Source organism: Canis lupus, chromosome 1, assembly GCF_048164855.1.
Source record: "Canis lupus baileyi chromosome 1, mCanLup2.hap1, whole genome shotgun sequence".
Lineage (NCBI taxonomy): Eukaryota > Metazoa > Chordata > Mammalia > Carnivora > Canidae > Canis > Canis lupus.
This window is the reverse complement of record NC_132838.1, coordinates 99,827,436-99,851,906: the sequence shown is the minus strand read 5'-3', so window position 1 is coordinate 99,851,906 and position 24,471 is coordinate 99,827,436. Positions and strand designations below refer to the sequence as shown.

Genomic DNA, 24,471 nt, shown 5'->3' with positions numbered 1-24,471 from the left:
GTCAAGGTCAAGTGCAGTCGGACAAGTTCAGCCAGGCAGTGGTGATATGAGGGAGTGCGCACGTGTGTGTGTGTACGTGTGCATGTCTGCGTGTGTGTGTGCGCGTGTTCCACAAAAGAACTTGCACAGAGCCTGTCCAAGGGGAAGCTTTGGTAGCAAAAAGAAAAGACTTAATATGACTTTCTTCCAATCAGTGTTTATGTTCACTTGGTGAGGGAGACGTGTGTTGATGCTTTGTTGTGTGGCCTATGGCAAACTTTGTACCTGTTAAGCTGTGAGTATTTATTGATTTATTTCCTTTTAGCTTGATTTATTTATAACAGTATTTATAAGTAATTATAGACATCTTTTTTTTAAGATTTATTTATTTATTCATTCATGAGAGAGAGAGAGAGAGGCAGAGACACAGGCAGAGAGAGAAGCAGGCTCCATGCAGGGAGCCTGATGTGGGACTTGATCCTGGGACTCCAGGATCACGCCCTGGGCGGAAGGCAGGTGCTAAACTGCTGAGCCACCCAGGCTGTGTTCTGATTATAGAAATCTTTTTTTTTTTTTTTAAGATTTTATTTATTTATTCATTCATGAGAAACAGAGAAAGAGGCAGAGACACAGGAAGAGGGAGAAGTAGGCTCCATGCAGGGAGCCCGATATGGGACCCTTGTATGGGACTCGATCCCGGGTCTCCAGGATCACGCCCCGGGCCAAAGGCAGCGCTAAACCGCTGAGCCACCTGGGCTGCCCTGATTATAGAAACTTTGCATGGCTTATGGCTCTCTCAGGAGAATTGTCCTTTAATCATATTCAGGATTGTAAATGCTTTATTTCATCCTTGGCATTTTTCTGAATATATACTTAAATTACTGAGAGGTGTTTTTTTTTCTTGAGGGTGGTTAAAAACCATTAGTCATAATATACAAAGAGCAAACTCCTTAATGGATGAGGGTTGTTTTGCTTTTAGACTAATTTCAAGCAGGCTCTATGAAACAATAATTCCATTCTGAAATCAGGATGATAGCAGCCATGCCATCATCTGTTTATGACACTGTGTCATTTGGTGTCTGTAATTCAGAACAGCAAAAGTAAATTTTTAATGTTTTCATGGTGGAAATACCTTATTTGTGTCTGTGGAGGGCAGGATAGGCCAGTAGAGCCCTGGGCCATGGCCAAACTTTCTGTCCCTGGGGCAGAGGCTCCCCTTTGTTTCGGCTCTTGACCCATCTTGAGCCTCGCTCGGGCCCTGTGTCAAGTGGGAAATGAAGCCAAATCGAACTGCTCTGCCTGCCCTGTCCTCGTGTTCTCTCGGGGGGCCGCTCTCTTGGTTCCTCTGCACCCCCGTCCATCACGCAGCTGCGTCCACTGTGTCCACCGTGGGCAGCGATTCCAGGTGTGTGTTCACTTGGTTCCAGCCACTGTTGGCGTTCTAGATCAGAGGAGGCCTCTCCCAAGTATGTGCTTCACATGCTTTGAGCACAGAGTAGGTGCTCAGGGTTTGTTTCCATGTTAGTTGTAGCCAACTAGGCCCATGGTCTGTTGTGCAGGCATCTGTGCCAGGAGGTGCAGTAGTCACTAATGTCTTGTGCCAAGTGTTTCCTGAACTCCTGGAGGTTTTATGCTAAAGCAAGTACCTAAAAACTTCCCTGTTTTTACTTTCTTGTTTAAAACTTTGATTCTCAGTCATCCTCCCAGACTTCCCTTTTATTCCCTTTCACTCTTACAGGTTGTGTATATTCATGAATGGGGCAACACATTTGCAAAAGCTAGCAAGCCAGCTGGGGGGGGGGGGGTATGTCACAGAAGGTCTTGAATACACATCTTACGGATTTTATTTATTTATTTGAGGGAGAGGGGAAGCAGACTCCTCAGAGCCTGACACAGGGCCGGGTCTCACGGCCCAAGATCATGACCTGAGCCAAAATCAAGAGCTGGATGCTCCACAGACTATGCCAGCCTTGTGCTCCTTGAATACATATTTTAGAGATTCAGCCTTTATTCTCAACTCCACAAAAAAAATCACTTTACATTCTTGAGGGAGGACACTGTTGGAGAGATGTGAATGCTGTTTAGAGAATCAAGAAATTAGTGATAATATGTAACAAGGAGCCGGACCCTATTCTGATACTGGACTGCTGACCAGTCTCCAACCTTGGCCTCCTCCCCCTGCACATCTGCTCCCTACTGGTGCCAGCGCATTCGCCCGGCCATAGTGAGAGCCAGAGCCAGTCACACACGCTCCCCAGGACCCTCACTGTAGGAGTCAGAACTCAGTCATGCCCTCTGGTGATGTGTGGCACTGTCAGTCCTGATGTTCACATTGAGTTCTTGTGTCCGGAGAACGGCCTTATGCCCTAGGAGAGCGCCCAGAGACACAAGGTGCCAGTGGGTAGACACCCATTTGGTGCCCACACCTGCCCTCCCCTGAGGAGATTCCCACCACCACCACCACCGTGTGCTGATACACCCCTGATCCGTGCACATGGTGGATAGGCCACAGCCACTAAAGGAACGCAGGAAAAGCTCTGCAGTACACATTGTTGGGCAAAGAATGAGAGAAAACAGTGGGTGTAGTGTGATCTGATTTATTAAAATTCTTTATATTGAGCTGTTTTAACCTGAGGGATGATCTTCATACACCTGTGAATCTTTAGTCACTCATCAAATGCACACTGCCCTGTGACCACCCGCACAATCAAGAACTCCCTCCATCTTCACAAATTCCCTGGTGACCCGTGGCGGTCGGTCAGTCTCTGTCCTCACCTCCAGCCCCTGGCAACCATCCAGCTCTTTTGTGAACCTGTAATTTTGTCATTTCCAGACTCCCATACGGTACGCAGGCTTTCCAGTGTGGGTCTTTGAGCAGAATGTGCTTGAATAACGCACAGTGTATGCATGTCCATGGCCAGGCGATGGGCCTTACCAGTGGAAGGACATTAGGATGATTAACATTAAAGCTTCTATAAACGTTTTAGTATTTTTGTGTGAACATTAATGTTTCTTTATTGAAGTGAAATTGGCCTATAACATTATATTAGTTCTGCGTGTACAACATAATGATCTAATACTTGTCTACAGTGCAGGATCATCTCCACGGTGACTCTAACGTCCATCAACGCGCTGGGTATACACAGATTGCTTTTTCTTGTGATGAGAACTTTTAAGTTCTTGTAGCAGCTTTCAAACATGTAACACTGTGCTATTAACTGTGATCACTGTGCTGTGCATAATGTCCCCGGGACTTGGAACTGGAAGTTTGTACCTCTGAGCCCTTCTGAACATAAGCTTTACTTTACTTGTATAAATACTGGACAGGGGCCTGCTGGCCACACGGTGAGTATGTTTGCTAGAGCAGCTGCACCATCATGCATCCCCGCCAGCAGCTTCTGCTCCACGATTCCTCTATTGGCTGTGGGGCTAGGGAAGTGTGCAGGTGGGAGAAGAACCGTAAGACACTCACTATGGAGGGGTTGAGGCCTGGAATTGGTGATGAGGGGGCAGTCTGATCTTTAACCACTTAACTGCCATAGTGGGAATGTGGTGTTAACACCTGCATAATGTAAGAGAAAGGGAAATGGGGGTATTTCTTACCAAAAAGAAGAGTGGGATGCTTCTAGAAATAGGATGAGATAATACACCTGTTTCCTGCCCACCCACCCACCCCCATTTGAAATGTACAGAAATTTTGGATTAAGTTTAACATGTTTTAAGTATGTTGTTAAATTAAAAAAAAAGAAGAGTAGGAAATGAGGTGAGAAACGAAAGCCAGGGCAGGTCCCCAGGGCTGCAGGGGGCCAGGTAGGAGGAGATGCCCGGAAGGAAGGTAGGCTGTGGCCACGGACAGTTACAGCCCTTCCTGCAGAACTGACACATGAGAAAATGAACCCGCTGAAGCTAGTGCATGTTAAAAACTACACATTAATTGAAAAAACAAACTTGCATTAAGTGAGAATTCTAGAACCCTGGACAAAAACTCTGAGTAGAAGCTTAAGGTCATCAACATAATAACTGAACAACTAGAAATCTAATTCAGATATAGGACAGGTCTTTACAAAAACCTATTTAAAAAAAGAAATTGATATGTGCTTTTTAAAAGTGTCATTGAATTTTTAAAATCTTAAAGCCAGTGGATAAATCAAACAACAGGTTAAACATTGCTACAGAGAAAATTAGGAGATTTATTTGAAAAAATCATCTGAAACAACAAAGGATCATTAGATAGAAAATGTGAGTTGGGTTAAGAAGCCTGGATCAGCAGGCCCTGCTCCGGGTCCCGGAGGGGAGGTGATGCATCACAGACAGCAGAGGCCTTGTTGGGCTCCCTCCATGCAGGGGCGTTGGGGTGGCAGGATGGACAGACGGTCTGTGTCCTTCCGGCTTGTGGGCAGACATGGCATCTGGTAACTAAGCACCATTACAACTCTGCTTCCTGCACAAATGGATCATTCCAGAATTCTAGGGGAATTCCCACGCTGCTTCACCACGTGGCTGCTCCATGTTACGTTCCCCTGTGCCACACTCGCACTAACACTTGCCCCTTTCTTTTAAAGTTTATTTATTCGTGTGACCTCTACCCCTGATGTGACTCAAACTCAGGACCCCGAAATCAGGAGTTGCATGCTCTTCCAAATGAACCACCAGGTGTCCGTCTCTTTCTTATTGTAGCTGGTCTAGTGGGTGTGAAGGGATTCTGTAAGCTTTTATGGTAGATTTTATCCTAAGCATCCTAGAAATTTTTTTTTATGGAACTATCCTGTCTCAAGCTGTTTATGAATAATTTAAAATTATTACTGAATGCCTTTCTAAACTACCTTATCTTACAAGGTACAGTTGTAATGTAAGTTGAGAATAACCGTATGTTCATATATCCTGAGTCTACCAGCTTTGATTCTGGCTTTGACTATGATGCTTTTAATGTGTTTAAAATAGTGTATTTGCCTGATAAACACAAACTGCACAGTATGACCATCACTGTCTACCGCCCCCCCCCAAAAAAAAGTGCTGATTATATTTTCCCCAAGAACTTAAAAGTTTAGTTATTCAGGAGAAGCGTGTTTGAGGTAATTGTCCACCTCCTGTGATTGATTAGTCACGCTTTCCCTCGTCCATAACCATGTTTCCATACAGCAGGTCTTGAGGCTGTCCACCAGCCCTCTGCAAGAGTGTCATCACCACGATTGCATACAAAGGTGTGGACGGAAAGGAACCAGTGTGTGCAGGTGGCCCTGGAAGGCCAAGCCAGTCCAGTCCCGGGGTCCGTGGGGCACCCTTGGGCTAAGGGCCGTCTCCCTCCTGTTCTGCAGGATGAGAACAAATATAACAAACTGTTAACTATTGTTCTAAGTTTTTTTTCCAGAATCAAGCTTTGTTATCTATGCATTTTCTTGCTTTATGAGGACAGTTAACCCCATCTGGTTGGCATCCTGTGTGTGGCACTTGTACAAAAAGAACCCTCCTTTTGTTACAAAAGTGTAAATGCTGTGCTTACAGCTACTTGATTTTAAAAACAGCTTAGAATTTGTATTTGTCCAAGGCTGAAATACCACTTTTAGGAAACTGGAATCTGTCCTTTGGCTGTTTCGTCTTAAAAAAAAAAAAAAAAAAGAAATGGTCAACCTAGCTGTGACCCGGCCTCTGGTTCCACTTCCCGCTGCTGCCAACTGCACCGTGGATGCTGCGGCCTCTGGGGCCCTGGGGCCTGAGCTCCCCTCCAGCCCTTCTGCTCAGCAGCACTCTGTTCCCAGTACAGCTCAATATTCTTCAGGCCTTTCCCACTTCAGCCTCGGCCTCTGATCAGCTGAATTATTCACAGAAGAAGTTTAAGAAAGATAAATAAAAGCTTATAGACGCGCAAACATTTTTACATTCGGATTTTCATGCAGCAAAGATTTCTAAGTTTCAGGTTTTGGCCCTTTTATATCAAATGTGATCCAACTAATTCTAGTTCAACAAAATCATGTGGATTGTGTTTTCAGAATAGAGAGTGTTAGGCAATTGAGCTTTTGTGTAAATGAGCCAACAGGGAGTCAACAGGAAAATCTCCATGTTTTCAGACAACTTTAAGCTTTTCCACACGTTGAAATACCAGGAGAGTGGTAATGTCCTGAAGACATGACTCAGAATGCACAGAAAAGCAATAAACACTGTGCATTTTTCCAGGGAAAAATAAAAAAAATACCTACTGAAAGGTGTGCCCTTGTGATCAGTCATGAGCCAGGAAAAGGCTCGAAAGCCCCCAAAACAGTAACTCAGGGACCTCTGTCCCAAGAGAGGCTTCCAGGTGCTCGTCCTGCAGGAGGATCAGTTCCTGGCACCAAGCCCTGGAGTATCCGTGTAAGGACTGACTGCGTGTAGGGTCACTGCTCCTCCGGGCACACATGAGTGCCGAGAAGACCCAGACCACTGAGTGGACCTCCGGATGAAGGAGGGACGATGCGTCCTTTACCGAGGTTGTGGTAGCACAGGGGGGCCCCTCTGTCTGCCTTCTCTGCTAGAGCGAAGCGTCACGCGCTCAGGGATGCTCTCTTCCTTGGTTTTACTTTGATAGAAATACAAGGGCACACATTGTAAACGTGCTGTTGGATAATTGTTCACAGAATGAACCTGCAGGGCCACCAGCCGGATGGGGAAGCAGAGCGCGAGCAGCCCCCAAACCCCCTCCCCGCAGGGCCAAAGCCTGCCACCCCGCCACCACGGAGCGTGACTGTGCTGTGTCTGGGCATCTCTCCACGTGGAGCGTGGCCTTCTGTTCTGCGAGTGAGCCACAGTGTATTCACCCAGGACTCTGTTCTGGGGCCTCCCGGGTTCTGGCATTTGTAAATAGCGCTGCTTCCCACATGTCTCCCGGTGACGCGGGTACAGACTTAGATTGGGTGGGACTGCAAAGCTCTGGGGAGACACATTCAGCTTCAGGGGCATTGCCTGCAACATGGGAGGGCTATCATCATACCATGTCCAGACCTGCCTTGTCACTTGTTTGCAGCCATCCAGGTGTATTGTGACGTCCCAGCACGGTTTTTGCTGCATCTCCCTGGTGTTCAGGAAATGAACTGTCCTTTATCAGGACATAGCCACGGTTTAGCAGAGTGTCCAGGGTTTTTATTAGAACTCTCTTTTTTTTTTTTTTTTTTTTTTATTTATGATAGTCACAGAGAGAGAAAGAGAGAGAGGCAGAGACATAGGTCAGAGGGAGAAGCAGGCTCCTTGCACCGGGAGCCTGATGTGGGATTCGATCCCGGGTCTCCAGGATCGCGCCCTGGGCCAAAGGCAGGCACCAAACCGCTGCGCCACCCAGGGATCCCTAGAACTCTCTTAACACAGGTGACCGAGGATTGGGACAGAAACCTAACTCACACAGGCTGAGCAGAAAGGGAGTGAGTGGCTCCGGGAGCAATATGGGCTGGAATGGCTCAAACGGTCCAAGAAAGGGTCACCCAAGCGTGGGGTCGCACCGAGGTGGAGGATGAGCCCCCACAGGCACCTGCCAGGGCAGCATGCAACCTTGCACAGCCTGGAGGAGCTGCTTGTGACCCCCTAGTCTCCCTTTAGCCGAGGGGCCCTGCGGGCAAAGGCTCGGTCCACCTGTTGGTGCAGGTTGGTCATCGGCCGTTTGTGAGGAGCTCATAGTCTGTGAGGATGATCTCCTGAATGGGCAGGTCGGCAGCCCACAGCCGCCCCCATGTGGGTCAGGCCAGGTCATCATGTAAGCATGCAGGAACGTGAAGCATGTTTACAGGAGCTGCTTGAGCAGGAGAAAGCAATTCAGGACAAGAAGGAAAATCCTCTGCCCTCATTTCCCCAAGAGAAACTCCGTGATGAAAATAGGGATCAGCACGCATTCTTGGTCTGAAGAGACACCAATAGGTCCAAGTGTTTTCCGTGTTCTCACGTGTTCTGAGTCTCTGGTCAAGCCCAAGGCCACACGGCCTCCCCCCACCCTGCCCAGTCCGGCGGTGACAGTGCTGCTGGGTCAGCCACGGGGCCTGTGGACCTTGTTCTAGGACCAAAGAGCAACTGTGCTTCCCCCTTGGAGTGACAGATGGGAGCCCCGTGTGAACCTTGCAGGACGGCGGCTGCCCTGTTGGGTTTTCCTCCCTCTCCCCCTCATCTCAGCTGCCCCGTGGGATCCAGGCTGGGAGTCCTGAGGCTGGAAAAGGATGGTAAGTAAAAACTGAGGAAACTGGACCAAGTATAGGTGCCAGTTATGAAAGGGATGTGTCGATACGGGTTCGTAGTCCTGGCAAACGTGCCGCCTCACGTTGGATGGAAATCCTGTGGGAACTGCACCCCGTCGACCCCATTCCTGTCTATCTGACACTGTCCTCAAAGTAAGGTTTATTTGTTGTTTTAATTTGGTAGAGGATCTTGGAAGATCCTCTGCATAGAGGCCTGCGACAGGACTGTCCCAAGTCGGCGTGCAGCCTTGAGCTGGACTTCGGGGTCACCTGTGGTCAGGAGCCCGGCTCAGCTTGGCTGCCCTAGGGGCTCTGCATGTGTGTCTCTGAGGCATGTTTTTCTTATTCTTCAAATGGGCGTCATTGTAAACCCCGCCTCATGAAGGGATCCTGCAATTCAACATGTAGAGATGACACAGAACTTGGGCTACTTGGGCCATCCTGCACACAGGAGGGACAGGCCCACCCAGTCCATTGTCATCAGCTCTGTGTGTAAAATAAATCTACATATGTCACCCCAGGGCTGCCTGCGGGGCTCAGGCAGGTGGGCACCCAGCTCTTGATTTCGGCTCAGGTTGTGACCCAGGTCCTGGGATGGAGTCTCTTTCTCTCTCTGCACCCCCCCAATAAGTAAATAAGATATTAATAAAGTTACTCTTAAATTCTATATCCAAACTAATCATCAAGTTTAATTAAAAATACCGTGGGAGCCCTGGAAGGCTCAGCCGTGGAGTGTCTGCCTTCAGCTCAGGTCGTGATTCCCAGGTCCTAGGATTGAGTCCCACATCAGGCTCCCTGCAGGGAGCCTGCTTCTCGCTCTGCCTGTGTCTCTGCCTCTCTGTGTCTCTCATGAATAAATAAATGTTTAAAAAAACATCGTTAACTATGAGAGGCCTCAGACGTCAAGGATGGAAACACATGGCCTTCCCTGGGCCTGCCCAGCACTCCTGGAATGGCCGCAGAGGACGCACAGGGGCAGGCATGCATAGAGGAGGCAGCAGGCAGAGTGGGGGCACCCCATGAAGACAGGACACAGAGGCCCCACCACAGAAAGGCTGAGTCTGTCCTGTGGAGCCTGTGCAAGGGGAAGGTGGCCCCACAGCGACAGAGGGTCGTCTGAGGAAGAAAGGAATGCCAGGAAAACAGCACATTCAGTAAGAGACGGGAAGACACACATTCCCCATAGGGTTGGGAGCCGGGCCATGTCCTCACCTGGCCTGTGCTGTGGAGCATGTGAGCAGCCTTGAAGGACGCTCGTGTTTCCCAGTAGACGTTTGTGTGGCTGCTGTCAGGGTCGTGTTGCCAGCATGAACCCCGGTACCAGCTGATTGTAATAACAGGGTCCCCTGTGTTATGACTGTTTAAACTTAGGATCTGCTCTGTGGTGGAACGTTCACAAGCTCAGGTTGGGACCTGACAGCCTGAAGTTTGAATCAGTTTATTGTGTCATGTGGAGTGACTGTCAGGATTTCCTCCTGAATGCCTGTCAGGCTCATTGGAATGTGCGCTCTGCTGGTTGCGGCGCGCGGCAGGTGTGAGGCCGGCGTGAGGCCCGCGTGGTGCATGCACATTGGGGACATGAGGCCCTCGGGTAAAGGTGAATTGTGTGTGGCCGTTTGTGTGTGAGATTTGTATTTTTGTCAGATAAACTTAAGACCTTAAAAAGTCAAAGTGAGGAAAAAAATTAAATGAGACCCTCGTAACTATCAAGCCAGTATCGATGTTTTGGGCAATGTTCCTGTGACATTTATGAGATAACGAGAGTTCACACCTTAGTGATGATGAAATCACCTGTGAATATTTAGATTGTTACTTCCGTTATCCACGTGCATGTTGTTCTTTTGCAAGCACGATTGCATATTCACACTTACACGAAGGGAAACTTGTGAAATTACCTCTAAAGATTAGTTTCTAGCATGTTTCCATTTACACGTGTGTATTCAGCTTCTTAATGACCATTTCTGATGATTTTAAAAGAAACTAGTGTGGCTCGCCTTTGTGATGACTGCTCGAGGAGGGGCCGCGTGCTCGCAGGGGCTCCGTCCACGCCAGCCGGGCGAGGGCTCTGGCCTCACACCCCAACGCATTGCTGCGCACGGACCACCACACGCTCCCCAGCTGGTTTCTCAAATGGGGGAGAACAGTGTTTGTAGATGGTTCTCCCTATGCATCCCGTAGCCTTCTGCTCCTCCTCCCATTGATGTTTCCCGGATGAGGTGCTTGTGGCCACACCTCATGCTGTCACCTCTCATGCTGGCAACGGCTTGGTTTCCTAAAAGTGCTGCTTGCTGTGGAGAGGGGGCATGGACAGGTTTGGAGGCCTGTGGGACAGACGGGCCCTCCTCACCCTGAGCTGGATGGACAGGGGGTGGGTGATACGGATGGCGTGTCCCCGGTGCGCTGGGCCCCCGCCCCTGGGAGCTGCTCTCAGAACCAGGGGATTGTGCAGGGGACACTGTGCATCTGGACTTTCTGGGGGGCCGTTGGGCTGTTGACAGGAGAACAGCACTCTCCACCTCACGGACTGAACGGGCTCTACAACGCCCCTGGGCTGGGCCGTGCACAACACGCTGTTGTCTGGGCAGAAGCCCTGCGGATGCAAGGTCAGACCCAGGATAAATAAAACTGAAACAGGCAACTGTAAATGTGCAACTGAGGGGTTTTTGAGAAATTTTTTTTAGCTTAATACAAGTAAAATGAAATACAAAAAATGTAGCAGAAACTATAGGGAAATAGAAAGAAACATGGTTATGGGACCCAGGAATTTAGGCTAGAAGGCTGCCCTGTGAAGGTCTCAAGACTGTCCTGCAACCGACACAGCAGCACAGACAGGGCTCGCACCTCTGCTGGAGGCCTGGGGATGAGGGGGGGCTTGGGGACAGTGAGTCAAAAGGAAGAAAGCGGAGCAGGTGGCATCCTGGGCCCTCAGGAACAGAGGTGCTGAGGCCCCTGTGGCACAGATGCTCCCCGGTCACTGGGTTCAACAGTCGTCCCCAGGGTCGCTTCCCAAGAGGAGATGGCGTCACACAGGTGATTGTGGCACAGTTCCCTCCCAACTCAGTGTCGGGGCGGGGGGGGGGGGGGGAGGTGTGCACCCACCAGACAGAGGGTGCACCTGCGCCTCCGGGACCTCATCATGGCCACTTGGGTTTGAATTTTGTATCATTTTCACCAAAAGCACCAAATCTGCTTTTGATTTTTTTTCCCCATTTACAAATGTAAACAGTGTGGGAACTGGCTGCTACAGGCTTGACATGGATGTGCAGCCCTTCCTGACAGCCAGGGACCCTTCACGGGGACTTTCTGTCGGAAAACCCCCATGTCCTCACTTCTGACGGGCTGGGTCCCTGGGATTCCCGGTCCCTGCCAAGAGCCCCAGAGCAAGACAGAGGATGGGGGAGGGCAGCTCTGGATGGGCTGGGGCCAGACACCACCTGCAGACGCCGGGGGCTGGGAGCAGGTCAGCTGGTGGTGTTACTAACACATGTTCCCTGTGCCCGGCCAGCAGTTGGCCAGAGCTGCTCAGCATTTCCCAGTTGGTTTCTGGGGCGGTTCCTGGGTGTGGGGCTGGGAGCCTGCATCTGAGGGTGGGCAGGGACCCATGGGGGCTGGGGGCTCACCCCAGATCCCCGGCACAGACAGCAGGGATGTTTCTAGGAGCACAGCCAGGAAAGCTGGGCAGCATGGACTCCCCTCCTGGCTGTTTTCTTGCACGACAGAGTCTAGTCTGCTGGTCTTCCCATCATGTCCGTAACGGGAACATGTGAGAGGAGGCCTCCTGCCATGGAGCTTGGGGCGCAGGCTCGGCATACCCGCTGTACACTGGGGCCTGGGTGCAGGGGCCTGGGCCATTGTCCCAGGCGCTGGTGCTGTGATGGGTCTCCTCCCCAGAACTGCCCCAGTGGCCCTCTGTCCTCTGAGCAAGCCGCCACCATCTGAGACACCCCCTCACCCCGGCCAAGAGAACGGATCCCGTGGCCAGCATGTCACCCAGAGAATGCTCAGCGTCATCCTATGATGGGAACATATGCACTCTCCTGCCTGAGCCTTCTTTCCGGGCAAAGGCACCTGGTGCCGTCAGGAGTGGGGAGACCGTAGGTGAGCTGGTGCCGGGGATCCCCCGAAGGAAGGGGGCCCAGGGATCCCATGCTTGTCAGGGTCTCATTGTGCATCCCCCTGGCCGGTCCCCCCAAGCTCCTTCCCCAGGAGGGCATGCCGGTGGGCCCATCCGTGGGCACAGTTGCCCTGGCACCCCCTCCCTGCTCCTGGGGAGGCCTCATTCTGTCTCTCTCCTTCCTTGGGCCCGTGGGGCTGTCCTCCCTGACCAGAGCCGGCACAAGTCCCCAGGCCTGCCTGCCCACCCACCACACAGCAGCCCTGGCACATCTTTCAGGGAGTCTGTGCTGGCCCAAGCCCACTCGCTCTGGGTGCCCCCACCTCCCCTCATTCGGGCCTGAACCCCAGGGCCACTTGCTTGGCCCTCACCACAGGGTCCCTGCACCCAGCACGGTGCCAAGCAGGCCCTCAGGGAGAGCGCCCTGAGCTGAGAGGGCATAGCTGCCCCAGCCCCAACACTGGAGGAACTTCCTGTGGAAACAGTCTTGTTCTCATAGGATAATATGCACTCGCTTCGCTGGCTTGCTGAGTCCTGACAGATGCCTTTGTAGCCCATACCCCACTCCCCAGGACCTCTGTTCCCCCTGCAGGCTCGTGTCCATGCTCCTGTGTGGGTGACGCTGCTGGACGTCCCTGTGCAGATGGCCCGGGTGGTCTGCACACCTGCGGTGGGGACCGGCCTCGTTTCTGGGTTGGGGCCCTGATGAGTGAACAGTTGCATACAGTTCTCTGGGCACGTCTTGGGTTCTCTCAGGAGAATACTCAGGCTGATCATGCGGTACGTGCTAGGTATCTAACCCTTAAGCCACCAGACCCACAGTTCCCACCAGCAACGGTTGATGCTGAGCTTACCACACATCTTTCCCTAAACTTGGTATTTTAGTCTTTCTCTTGTTAGCACCACGCACCCACCAGGGTGGCTATCTCGCTGGATGTCATTTGCGTTTCCCCAGTGAGCACCAATACCTCCATTATCCTGCCACATCTCTTCTTCGGTGAGGTATCTTTAAATCCTTCCACCATTACATGCTTTGGGTTGTCTTGTTAATGAGTTTTTAGTGGCCTTTCCGCGTAGCCCGAGGCTGATAATTTCTTTTTTTTTTTTTTTTTGATAATTTCTAATTCTAATGAAGCTAATATATCAGTTACCAATTTATTTTTCTTTTACGGATCCTGGTTTTGTATCTGAGAAATCTTTAACCCAGAACTACAAGGATTTTTTTTTTTTTTTTAAATTCATGATAGTTATGGAGAGAGGAGAGAGAGGCAGAGACACATGAGGAGGGAGAAGCAGGCTCCATGCCGGGAGCCTGATGCGGGACTCTATCCCGGGACTCCAGGATCGCGCCCTGGGCCAAAGGCAGGCGCTAAACCGCTGAGCCACCCAGGGATCCCCCAGAACTATAAGGATTTTTAAATTTTTCATAAGTTTTATGGTTTTCACTCTTACATTCAGATCTGTGATCCATTTGTGTATGAGAGAAGCATGGAGGCTCATTTTTCTACATAAATACATTCAGTCATCCTAGCACCATCTGTTGGAAAGTCTGGGCTGTTTCGTCCTTTGGTGAAACCTCACACATTTCTGGACCAGCCATTTTCAAATACAAGATGTTACTAACACATAACCAGAACCAATTAAATGGGGAAGGAACAGTCTTTTCCACAACTAATATGGAGACAGCTGGACAGTCACAGTTTGGAGAATGAACGTGGCCTGTGGCCTGCCTCTCACCAGCTACAGAGAGGTAAACATGGAGCAAAGAAATAATTTTAAAAGCTGAAAATATAAAAACTCTTAGAAAAAAAACAAGTGTCAATCTCTGTGACTTGGGCTCAGCAGTGGTTTCTTAGCTGTGGCACCAGAAGCACAAGAAGACAATAGATAAATTGGACTTCGTCAACATTGAAAACTTTATGCAGGTGACACCAGTAAGGACATGAAAAGACAGTCCACACAATGGGAGAAATCCACAGTCTGACAGGTGCTTTGTATCCAGACTATATAAAAAGCTACTATAGGGACTCCTGGGTGGCTCAGTGGTTGAGCATCTGTCTTTGGCTCAGGGCGTGATCCCAGAGTTCTGGGATCGAGTTCCACGTCGGGCTCCCCATGGGGCACCTGCTTCTCCCTATGTCTCTGCCTTCTCTTTGTGTCTCTCATGAATAAATAAAAAAAAAATCTTTAAAAAAAAAGCTATTATAATCAATAATAAAAATAGCCCAGTTTGAAAATTAGGCAAAGGATCTGAACACACATCTCCCCAGAGAAGGCGAGGATGACCAGGGAGCCCATGTGAGGAGGCTCAGCAATCATGTCCATCCCTGACAACCAGCGACCAGCAGACCCACGGTGATCTCCCACCAGGAGGGCGGCGCTGTTTAAACCCATCAGCAAGGACATGAGCAATAAGGACGGTCCAGCGCTGCCCATAGAATCCTACAAACGAGGGGGTGGAGCCCCACACGGCTCAGCGGCCACCCCTCCAGTGCATAACTACGAGGTAGAACACAGGTGCCCACGGCACCCACAGCAGCATCATCTCCAGGAGCCAGAGCTCAGCCATCCACAGGGGGTGTTACCGGGCAGCAAGAAGGGCACTGGCACCCACACGGTGGGCACATGCCCTGAAAACATGCACAGGAGAGGCTGGTCACACGGGTCAGCGCCTGGGGCACACGGCAGGTGTCGGCTCGGGGCTTCCGTGTGTGTGGACACTCGGGTGCATCTCAGCTTCATGTGTAAGGGGGAGGCAGGCAGGGTGCCCTGCGCCTTCCCGCCTTCCCCTCTGGGCTCAGCGCATGAGGCTGGGCCTCTCCAGTCTGCTCCTGAAGACTCTGTTCCCTTAGGACCAGCCACCACTTCAACTGCACAGCAAGTCTCGGGCTTGGAAGGGTCTGACCCCAAACCAGCATCCCTGCAGCCGCCACCGGCTGGCACAGACCCCCAGGCATGGGGCAAACATCCGAAAAGATACCCATGTCGAATCCCCACTTAGAATGAAGACTGATGCCCCGTGTGCAGAGCACCCACATCGCAAAGCCTCTTCCTGGCCTTCTCACCACCAGGAAAGCACAACTCCCATCACACAGTAACACACGTGGCCCGAAGTCGCTGCTGAAGTGCACTCGTTGGCCTCAGAGCTGCAGCAGCCGCGTACCAGGGTTCACGAGACCCATCTCTGGGCACCACTGGCCGCCTGGGGTCTGTCCCACGCCACTTCCTTCACATGTGTGCTTCTGCCCCAAGCGCCTGAGGTCACCAGGCAAGCGTAAGAGGCCAGTGTGTAGGTGAGAGGGAGCTTGCCCCCGGCCGCACGCAGCCCCATGCACTCTGCACAAACACCAAGTGCCTGACCTCCTCCTTGTGTCAGCATTTCTACTGATTATTTTATTTTTATTTTATAAGCGAGAGGGAGGGAGGCAGGCTTAGTGAACACTGCCGCCTCCTGCTGGTGAGGTGGCCTTGCCCCTGGGCCCCGGCCCTGCGGTGCTTGAGTATCCTCCGGGTGTCCCTCCTGCAGCTGTTACTAATTTAGAAGAGCTTGAGGTCTACAAATCAACCAGCACTTTCACTTAAAACACGTAGGTATATATTTTCTCATACGCAGTTTTACTGAAATTAGAAACTGTAAGTTTAAACCAGGCCGAGCCCAGGGTTTGGTCAGAATGGCCTGGTGTTTGGACGTGTTCTTGCTCCGTCGGCATCTTTCACATGTGGGTCTGGGAGCTCTGGCTCCACAGGCTGCTCCTGGAGAGGCTATGCCACATCTTTGTCCCCACAAGACCTCGTTCTGCACACGCAGCACGTGTGTCCTTAGCAGTCTGAAGCTTCGGTTCTGCCATCCACCCCACCAGCCTGGCCACTCTGTCCCATGAGGATCCAGGGAGCGAGGGCAGGCTCACATCTGACCTCAGGTCGCCCAGTGGACGGAGGGAAAGAAGACGTCCCCCATGCAGCCTGGGAGCCCACGGGCCCTCTGCCACAGGCCATGCTCAGGTGCTGGTTCTGGGAGAGTAGAGCTCCCCATGCCCCTGTGGCTTTTCTAGAATATTAGGCAGAGGGGAAAGCTGAGCCTGCCTTATAGTCGCAAGCCTAGAAATCTATGAAATTCCACTTTCTTTCCTTCTCAGAAAACCTTAGACTCTAGGATGGCATGTGGTCTCATGAAGCGGACTTGGCACAGCTGTTGAGATCCCGTTAGCAGAGTGGTGGGCACACTTCTGGGGGAGACTGACACAAGGTCACTGTGGCGCCCACCCCCTGCTCAGATGGGCAGGGTGGGAGGTCATGGTGGCAGGGGCCTGCCCGGGCGCTTCTGCGTGAGGGGCTAGTCAGGCCAAGTGCTGAAGCTGCAGAGAACGAGGGGTGCAGGTCACCCAGGTCTCCAAGGAGCAGGACCATAGAGGGGCCTGGGGAGGATGCTGTTCCCTAATCTGCTGACCTGCGGGGAAGAGCATGTGGGGGCCATGCAGATGTGGAAGGATCTGGAATGGGTCGGCCGGGTCGGAGGATGGGGTCACCTGTGGGGACCAGCAGAGGGGCCCTGACAGTGCGACAGATGTCAAACTCGAGGGAGTGGAATTGAGAGCAGAGTTTATGGAGGGTCCGCGTGCCAGCATGTGGACAGTATGTCCGGATGCATGGAAAGGAGGCGGGAGTCCCGTGTTGTTCAGGGTCCCCTGCAGATATCCGGGAACTGACGGAACAGAGACAAGGGACCAGGTGTCACTCCTTGGAGCCAGGGGTGGGTGCACGGGAACATGCCTGGGAGAGATCCAGTCACACGCCCTGGCCCAGCCCTAGCTGGCCCTAGACGCACTACTCCAGGGAAATCCTGCCTCCTTGTCCCTCATGAGGATGTGCCGTCTGCACCGTGGGGCTTGTGTGGCGTGGAGCCTGCATGGTGTGGGGACCAGGACAGTCCCGCAGCAGGCCTCAGCCAGGGCACTGCAACACGCGTGGATGGACGCCGCTTGAGTGCCCCATTCCTGCCTCATCTCCCCCAGGACAAGTACCCGGAAGTCGTGCACCTCCCAGAGGGGGCCGCGTCCAGCTGCATGGGGGTCCGGAGCGCCTGCCAGCCAGGGTGAGTGTGGACGCCCCACAGGGCAGCCTCCCCAGCACCCAGATGAGGGGTCCAAGTGGTAGAATGCGAGTGTCAGGTGACCTGGAGACAACAGAACTGTGAGGGCGAGGGCAGTGCAGCCGCAGCTGTGGTGCTAGGCCCTCTGCAGACCAGGCTCTGTCCTCACTGGCTGGCTGCGGGAAAGGCAGAGAGGACCCCTGGGGCCCGTGTGTGCATGTGGGGACCCCGCCCCCCACGCACCTGAGGCATGTGCACAGCCTACACGTTTTGTTTTCAGACCTTAAAATGGCTCCATAACTGCGGGCTTCTTGGACGTCCTGCGTCCGTCAGCATCACCCCAGAGCGAGCTCCTGTGGGCTCGGGTAGCTGTGTGCACTTCGGCCTCGGTGCTTCTGCTCCGTTAGCAGTGTATTCCTGCCGCCTCCAGGTCTTGGGCATTTGGGTTCTGACCCCTGAGTCCATGGGCCCTGTGCTGGCAGCAGGAGCCTGGGGGTAGCAGCTCGACTTCCTGTCGCTGCTGCTTCTCAGAGCAGCACACATCCCTGTTGCTCTACATCATGGACGGAACAGCATTCTGCTGGGTCTTGGGGTCTGTTCCCTCTTTGTTGGTGGGCAGATGTATGCAGGGGCACCTGCTCGGGGAGGGTGACAGTGCCACATTGTTGACACTTCACAGATTCCAAACAGCACTTAGGGATGGATTTCACATCTTCCAGGTTCGAGCTGGTCGTCGTTTGGAGGATGCACATGGAGGAAGAAGGGAAGGTTTTTCCGAAGCTGGATCTTCTCCCCAAAGTGCCACAGCAAGGTAGGGGCCCACAGGGGAAGTGCTGAGGACTTATGTGCCCAACTGACGCCTGCTTCTGGCATCTGGTTTTCATGGCAAGAATCAAAAGTTGGAAATCTCTGTGTACAGTTTACATCCATTTACCAGTAATTGAAAGTAGAGGTGAGAAGGGACAGTTCCCAGCCCTGGCGTGCAAGTCCGTGCCTGGTCCATGCCTGGCTCACAGTCATGACAGTTGTCAAGGGGTGGAGGCGTTGGGGGAAGCCTTGGCGGAGCGTCTCAGCCACATGTTCTCCCTGCAGCCCTGGAGCTAGACCAGCACCACGTCCTGGAGACTGCGCCCCTCCGCTTCAGAACCCTGCTGGGTGTGCTGGGCATCGAAGCTGCTCTAGAAAGCCTGATAACATCTCTGTGCCCAGCAGACAACCAGTTTCCGGCAAACACGCAGGTGTGTGATTTCATTCCACATAAAGAGTTACCGGCTTCCAGAGAAAAACCACGCCTTTAGGACACAGTGTCTGTGCAGTTTCGGCACATGATATATAAGCTGACGGGATGTGGAAAAATAAACATGACTATTTGAAAACAAAATGCCAGACATGGATCATATGCCTGGCAGGCTTGGTTGGGGGTGCATGCAACTCTTGATCTTGGGGTCGTGAGGTGAGCCCCACGTTGGTAATAGATTACGAAAAAAAAATTAAAAGAAAAGCTTAACTTTTCAGAAAGTACAGAAGTGTCCATCCTTGGATCTGGGGGAGCAGCTGGTCCCCTCTCACCAAGTCTGAGGGTGGAGGCGTCCTGAGGGTTGGCCCTCCCCTTGCCACGCAGGGGCCACAGTCCTTAGACATTCCAGACACCAGGGCGACACACCACCCACCTTGCCACCCTGCTCTGCCCCCCACTCTTTCTTTGTGGTCTTCACATAGAAGTGGAGTAATCAGCTTAAAAAATGCAGTAATGCAGCCTTGTCCCCTCATACGAAGCCTCTGCATTGAAGGGCCTTCCCCCACCACACCCCAGGGCAGCACCCCAGGCAAGCCCACCTCACACACACCAGCAACACAGATGCTTCCATCCTCCCATGTCCTTGTGGGGGCATCTCACCAGCTGCCTGCCCCCCAGTGCACACAGAGGAGCCACAAGTCATTGGCACCTTTTTGAACCTTCAAGTGTGGAAGATGTAAATGTTAGAACAACGTTGAATAAATTCTGAGAGCTGGTTTGATTCAAACAAGTATAATTCTCAAGTTATCACAAAATTCCCCACAAAAATTTACAATCAGCAAAATATTATTTTTCATGTAGCATTTTCATACAATCCCGTGGTTTCACTATTATAATCTTATGTTACAATAAACCTTCATTAGTCCCTCAAAACGATGATATAAATAATCTGTACAACCTACCATGGAATAAAAAACCGAAGCCAAGATTCCCCACAGTTTTCATAGCAGCCGGGCACACCCACGGTGACCCCAACGAGAACCCTCTTGGTGCCAGCCAGAAGTCACTCATCTTGAGGGAGCAGGGATGCATCACACTGGCTCCGGCGGGGCTCCCTGCACACCCAGAGCGCCTGGCGTGGAGTCGCCTTGACCCCCGCTCTGGGCAGCAGCGACCACACTGGGGCAGGAACACCTCATCTCCACTGAAGTAAAAGAGAAAATCATTGAGCTAAAAAGAGACTCAGTGCTCATGTGAGTGGTGTCTGCCCGTGACCTGAGTCCCACTCCCCGATGACCCTGTGCAGAGCCGTGGCCGTGGCACCTCCACAGAGACCCCGAGTCCACAACAGCTCAGGACCAACGTTCACACCAGCCACCTGCCTGTGGGCAGCACAGCGCCCACAACATCTGTGCTGACCAGAGGCTCGCACAGAAAACAGTGACCACGTAACTCGGCTGGGACAGGTCCAGTAGTATCCATGTTTTCCTTCAAGTCCAAACTATAAGATGTATGGGACAATTCAAGTTTTCTACGTTAGCATGTGGTGGTAGGAGCGCCAAACCTTGGGTCTTAAGGCTTTGACATCAGAGATTAAACATGAGCCCCAGGTGGGGAGGAAGGGGTGGGGACACGGCGCACGAGCCCCCACCTCCTCATCCCGGAGGGTGCGTCTGCTGACCTTCCATTCCCGGTCCCCCAGACGCAGTCCCGCCTGCACAAGGGCTAAACAGCAACCATGTTCACAGCCAGAGGTCTCCCAGCACAACAGAACAGCGCTCTCGTCCAACCCTCGCATTGTGTGTTCGAGGCTCCGAGACCCCGAAGGAAGCGCTTAGACCTTATGGAGGACTAACGTGCAGTCCTCGCTCTCCTTGAACCTGGGCGACATCATGGCCGTGTCTTTGGCGTGTACAGTCTTTGAATAGAAGTTGGCTATCTTGCCATCCAGTTTGTATTGGTGAGGAATGCTCTCGTAGGGCTTGAGGTCAAGGTCCAGCACAGACACAGAGAAAGCAAACCTGGATCTCGATGAAAGGACCACAGGCCTTTGATCGGAGCTGCAAAGGAAAGAGCAGCTTGAAGACACACGGACCCCAAACCCCCACCCTGCTCAGGGCTCACGCCCTGTGATGCCCACCAGGAGCACACAGGCCCAGCCTTTCCCCAGCCCGCCGCAGTAAACTTCCTTCACGCACTTTTCCCCACATCTGCTGAGAAGCCCATTTGTTCCCTGAGGCTCCTCACCTCTGGGGAGAGAGATCTGGTTTCGTGCCTTAGTCTCACATCTTATCTGCAGTGTTTGATGTTTTGTTTTTAAGGCTTAGTTTTGTGTTTTCTAAACATCAGAATAGTCATGTGCTTATGACAAAAAACGAACAATTATTTGTATTAAAACCAACCACTGAGAGGCCAGTTTTGAACTCCGTACTAAAACTGCTGTGTATCCATCTCACTCAGCCCTCAGAGGCTCACGTCCGGCGACTGGTTAAATACATAAGCTTAGATAAGCCCAAGAAAAATACTCAGGAGTCCTAGTTTCCCCACACTTCCTACTCTTCTAGATTTGGAAGGCATCCCAAATACCACGAATTTCCCAAGCTCCTGCCTGGGAGGAGGGGAAAATGAACACACTCCTGTTCTAAGGAAGCTAATCAAGGCCGAGGCTCTCACTTTCCATGCCTGCTCCCAAGTGCTCCTTGTGGGGAGAGGGCATCCGGACTCAGCCGCTGGGGTCCCAGCCATGACCCAACCGGCGCTCAAGCTACACAACATGTCGCTGTGTCCAGCACAACCTCCCGTGAGCCCAGGGCTCCACTCCCAACGCCGGACTCTTCCACGCTGCCCCACGGGGCTCCGGGGCCTGTATTCCACCCCTGCCCCAACAGCATCTGCCAAGCAGCTGGTGGGGCCTGCCAGGCCCCGGCCAGCCCCGTGCATTCCTGAGGGCAGGCCTGTTTCAGGAAGGGCAGCGGGTGACCTCTGCATGCTCCTGTCATGTGACCGCATCAGTGCACGGCAGGCACTTCCTCACGGGATCACGGGGGTCCTCAACTAAACAGAACAGCCTCTGTGTGTGACACACCCTCTGAACATCCCTATGTGTTTCCTCTCTGCTCTGTGCCTGCCAGGGAACAGCAGCCCTGGGAATGTTTAGTTCAAAAAGGGGTGGCTGGCAGCCAACGATAAGGTCATCCTGACCCAGGAACACATGTCAGAAGAATGTAGAACATTCCACAAACACTGTGTGGGGTTTGGCACCACGAGGATCACTGCTGACGACGCCATCTAATTAGCAAAAAAAGATTATCAGGTTCATCCTGAATTCCTAAAAAAAAGGAAGGGGAGGGGACCAGACACAATACTAACATCCAAAGAGACCTGCCAACAGGAAGCCGGATGGCAGACGTGCTGCCCCATAGGCAAAGTGAGGGCCAAGGAGGCTCCTCTGGCCTCCACACATCAGTGGGCACGTGGGGCTTTGAGAGGAATTTCTACCATAGGATCCAAACTGCTGCTAAGTCTTTGGAGTATATTCTTAGAAAATCATAGTAGTCTCTAATAGGACATTGTAAGTTATTCTCTCTAAATGTCTTTCCAACTGAATCACAAGCTTATAGAGGTGCCTGCGTGGCTGAGTCAGTGAAGCATCTGCTTTCAGCTCAGGTCATGATCTCAGTGTCTCAGGATCGCACCCCCATGTCGTCTCCCTGCTTGGTGGGGAGTCTGCTTCTCCTCCCCCTCCCCCTGGCTCATGGCCTCTCTCATAGTCGCTTGCTCTCAAAAAAAATCTTTAAAAAAAAAATCACAAACGTATAGAGAGCAAGCAGTTAAGCAAACCGCGGTGCACGATTAGGTGTGAGGGGACAGCAGAAGCAGCTCACCTCGCATCCTGCAGGCAAGGGGAGAGCGCAATCATGATGGAGCAGTCCTTCGCAGTCATGGCCACCCGGTACTGCTGCACCTGTGGGGACGGAGAGGTCAGCACCAGGACCGCACCCCACCACAGTCCAGGAACCAGCTGCAAAACCCCCTTTGTTTTTCGAAGTTTCACATTATCATTTGAATTTGTTAGATTGAACAGCTCTCACTCACTACTAATCAAGGAAATGCAAATTATACCAAACATTTTTCACTTATCAGATGCACAAAACTACAAATATAGTCAGACACAGAATGGAGAATGGAAGGGCTAGACTTTCACTTTGAGTAAAGCCTGTGTCTTCAGGGCCAGCCCAGCTGCGGCACAACCAGAGGAAGCTGGGGAACCGTGAACCCTGTCTTCAGGTTAGCAGCCTTCCAGGACCTGCAGCCCTGCTTCAAAGAGATGAGTCACCAAAACTGGGGTGAGAGGACCCCCGACTTGCTAGGGCTTCCCTGGCCCCCAGCAGAAGCAAACCCAAGATCTCCTCTGGAAGAAGACACTATCCCAGGCCTTACAAATAATTTCTAAAGAACTGTAAAATACAGTGACTGGCACACAAATTAAAATATGCAGGTATAACACATGACATGAGTGAAAATGTGCAAAAATATCCCAGTCCCAGGTCAGCAGACCTACACATGGTCCCCAACTGCTATAGGTACCAGACAGATATGCTGCTCTGGTCAAAGAATAAAAGACAAAATTAAGAATGAGAGGAGAGCTGGAGACTATAGACTATATGTGAATTCTAGAACTGAAAAAATATAAAAATCAATATTAAGAATTTAAGAGATAGTTTTAACAGATTAGGAAAAATTCAAGAGACTTGCTACACTGGAAGATAGATCCAAGGAAAAATATCCAGAATGAAGCATGTTAAGTAAAATAGCTGGAAAATACGAAGGAAACGGACAGAAATCAAATTTGAAGATGTTAATAAGGCCAAATATTTTCCAAAACTGAGTAAAGACATCAAGCCACAGACTCAAGAATGACTCTAAAAAAACAAAATCACTTTTACACATCACAAAACAAACACAAGGCTGAGTCACTAGCAGACCTACACAGAGGAGACACAAGGGTATCTTCAGACAACATCATCCCAGAGGTAAAAGCTCTGGGGTGCAGGGCCAAGCAAGAGCAACACGAGAAACATGTTGGTAAAAGGACATGGACTGTATAAACGGTAATCATCTCCTTGAGTTTAAAACAAGAGAATACACAGCAATAGGATTTAAGTCAGGGGGACAGTAAAATACACTCTAAGAATTTTCTTGTCCAAAAACAGAGTGAAGGTGCTAGAGGTCAACCGCTTGCTGCAAAGGTTAGGATAACCACTAAGAGAGAAAAAGCAAGAGACTCAGAAACTTCCAACAGACAGGAGAAATGGTGTGATAAAAAAATAATAACAATAACCTGAAAGAAAAGAAACCTAATAAAGCAGGCGGTAAAAATTAAACCCAAGTAAAAAAATATCAAACCATGATAAATGGTTAATTGCAAACACAAATATTAAAAACAGAAAAAGAGGGGATCCCTGGGTGGCTCAGCAGTTTAGCACCTGGCTTCGGCCCAGGGCGTGATCCTGAAGTCCCAGGATCGAATCCCATATCAGGCTCCTTGCACAGAGCCTACCTTTCCCTCTGCCTCTTTCTCTCTCATGAATAAATAAATAAAATATTAAAAAAGCAAAAACAAAAAAACAAGAAAAACAAAAACAGAAAAAGATAATGCAGTGCAAATATTAACCAAAAGAACCTAGATAAGTTACACTGGTATCAAAGGAAACTTTACAGAGATAAGGGCATTGAAAATTATAAATGACACTTGAAAATGAAAATTTTTATTTACCAGAGGGTTTAACAATTACAAATTTAAGGAAGCTGATAATATAGCCTGCCTCAAAATAACTAACAGAAAATTCCATAATTATTATGTAAA

General features: G+C 51.0%; 2 protein-coding genes across 5 annotated transcripts in view; one reads left to right on the top strand and one right to left on the bottom strand.

Moving 5' to 3' along the window:
* Positions 1 to 18,886, top strand: part of CENPP (centromere protein P) — a 218,299-nt gene extending 199,413 nt beyond the window's left edge. For all 4 annotated transcript variants that reach the window (XM_072842606.1, XM_072842608.1, XM_072842615.1 and 1 more), the window contains 3 exons: positions 17,292 to 17,371; positions 18,088 to 18,179; positions 18,461 to 18,886. In XM_072842606.1, the coding sequence (XP_072698707.1) occupies positions 17,292 to 17,371; positions 18,088 to 18,179; positions 18,461 to 18,666 (378 nt within the window). In that variant the 3' untranslated portion in view covers positions 18,667 to 18,886. The remainder of the gene's footprint in view (positions 1 to 17,291; positions 17,372 to 18,087; positions 18,180 to 18,460) is intronic.
* Positions 18,887 to 19,381: 495 nt separating this feature from the next.
* Positions 19,382 to 24,471, bottom strand: part of IPPK (inositol-pentakisphosphate 2-kinase) — a 40,777-nt gene continuing 35,687 nt past the window's right edge. The window contains exons 12-13 of the mRNA XM_072842580.1: positions 22,490 to 22,569; positions 19,382 to 20,665 (exon numbers count right to left, since the gene is read on the bottom strand). Of these exons, the coding sequence (XP_072698681.1) occupies positions 20,440 to 20,665; positions 22,490 to 22,569 (306 nt within the window). The 3' untranslated portion in view covers positions 19,382 to 20,439. The remainder of the gene's footprint in view (positions 20,666 to 22,489; positions 22,570 to 24,471) is intronic.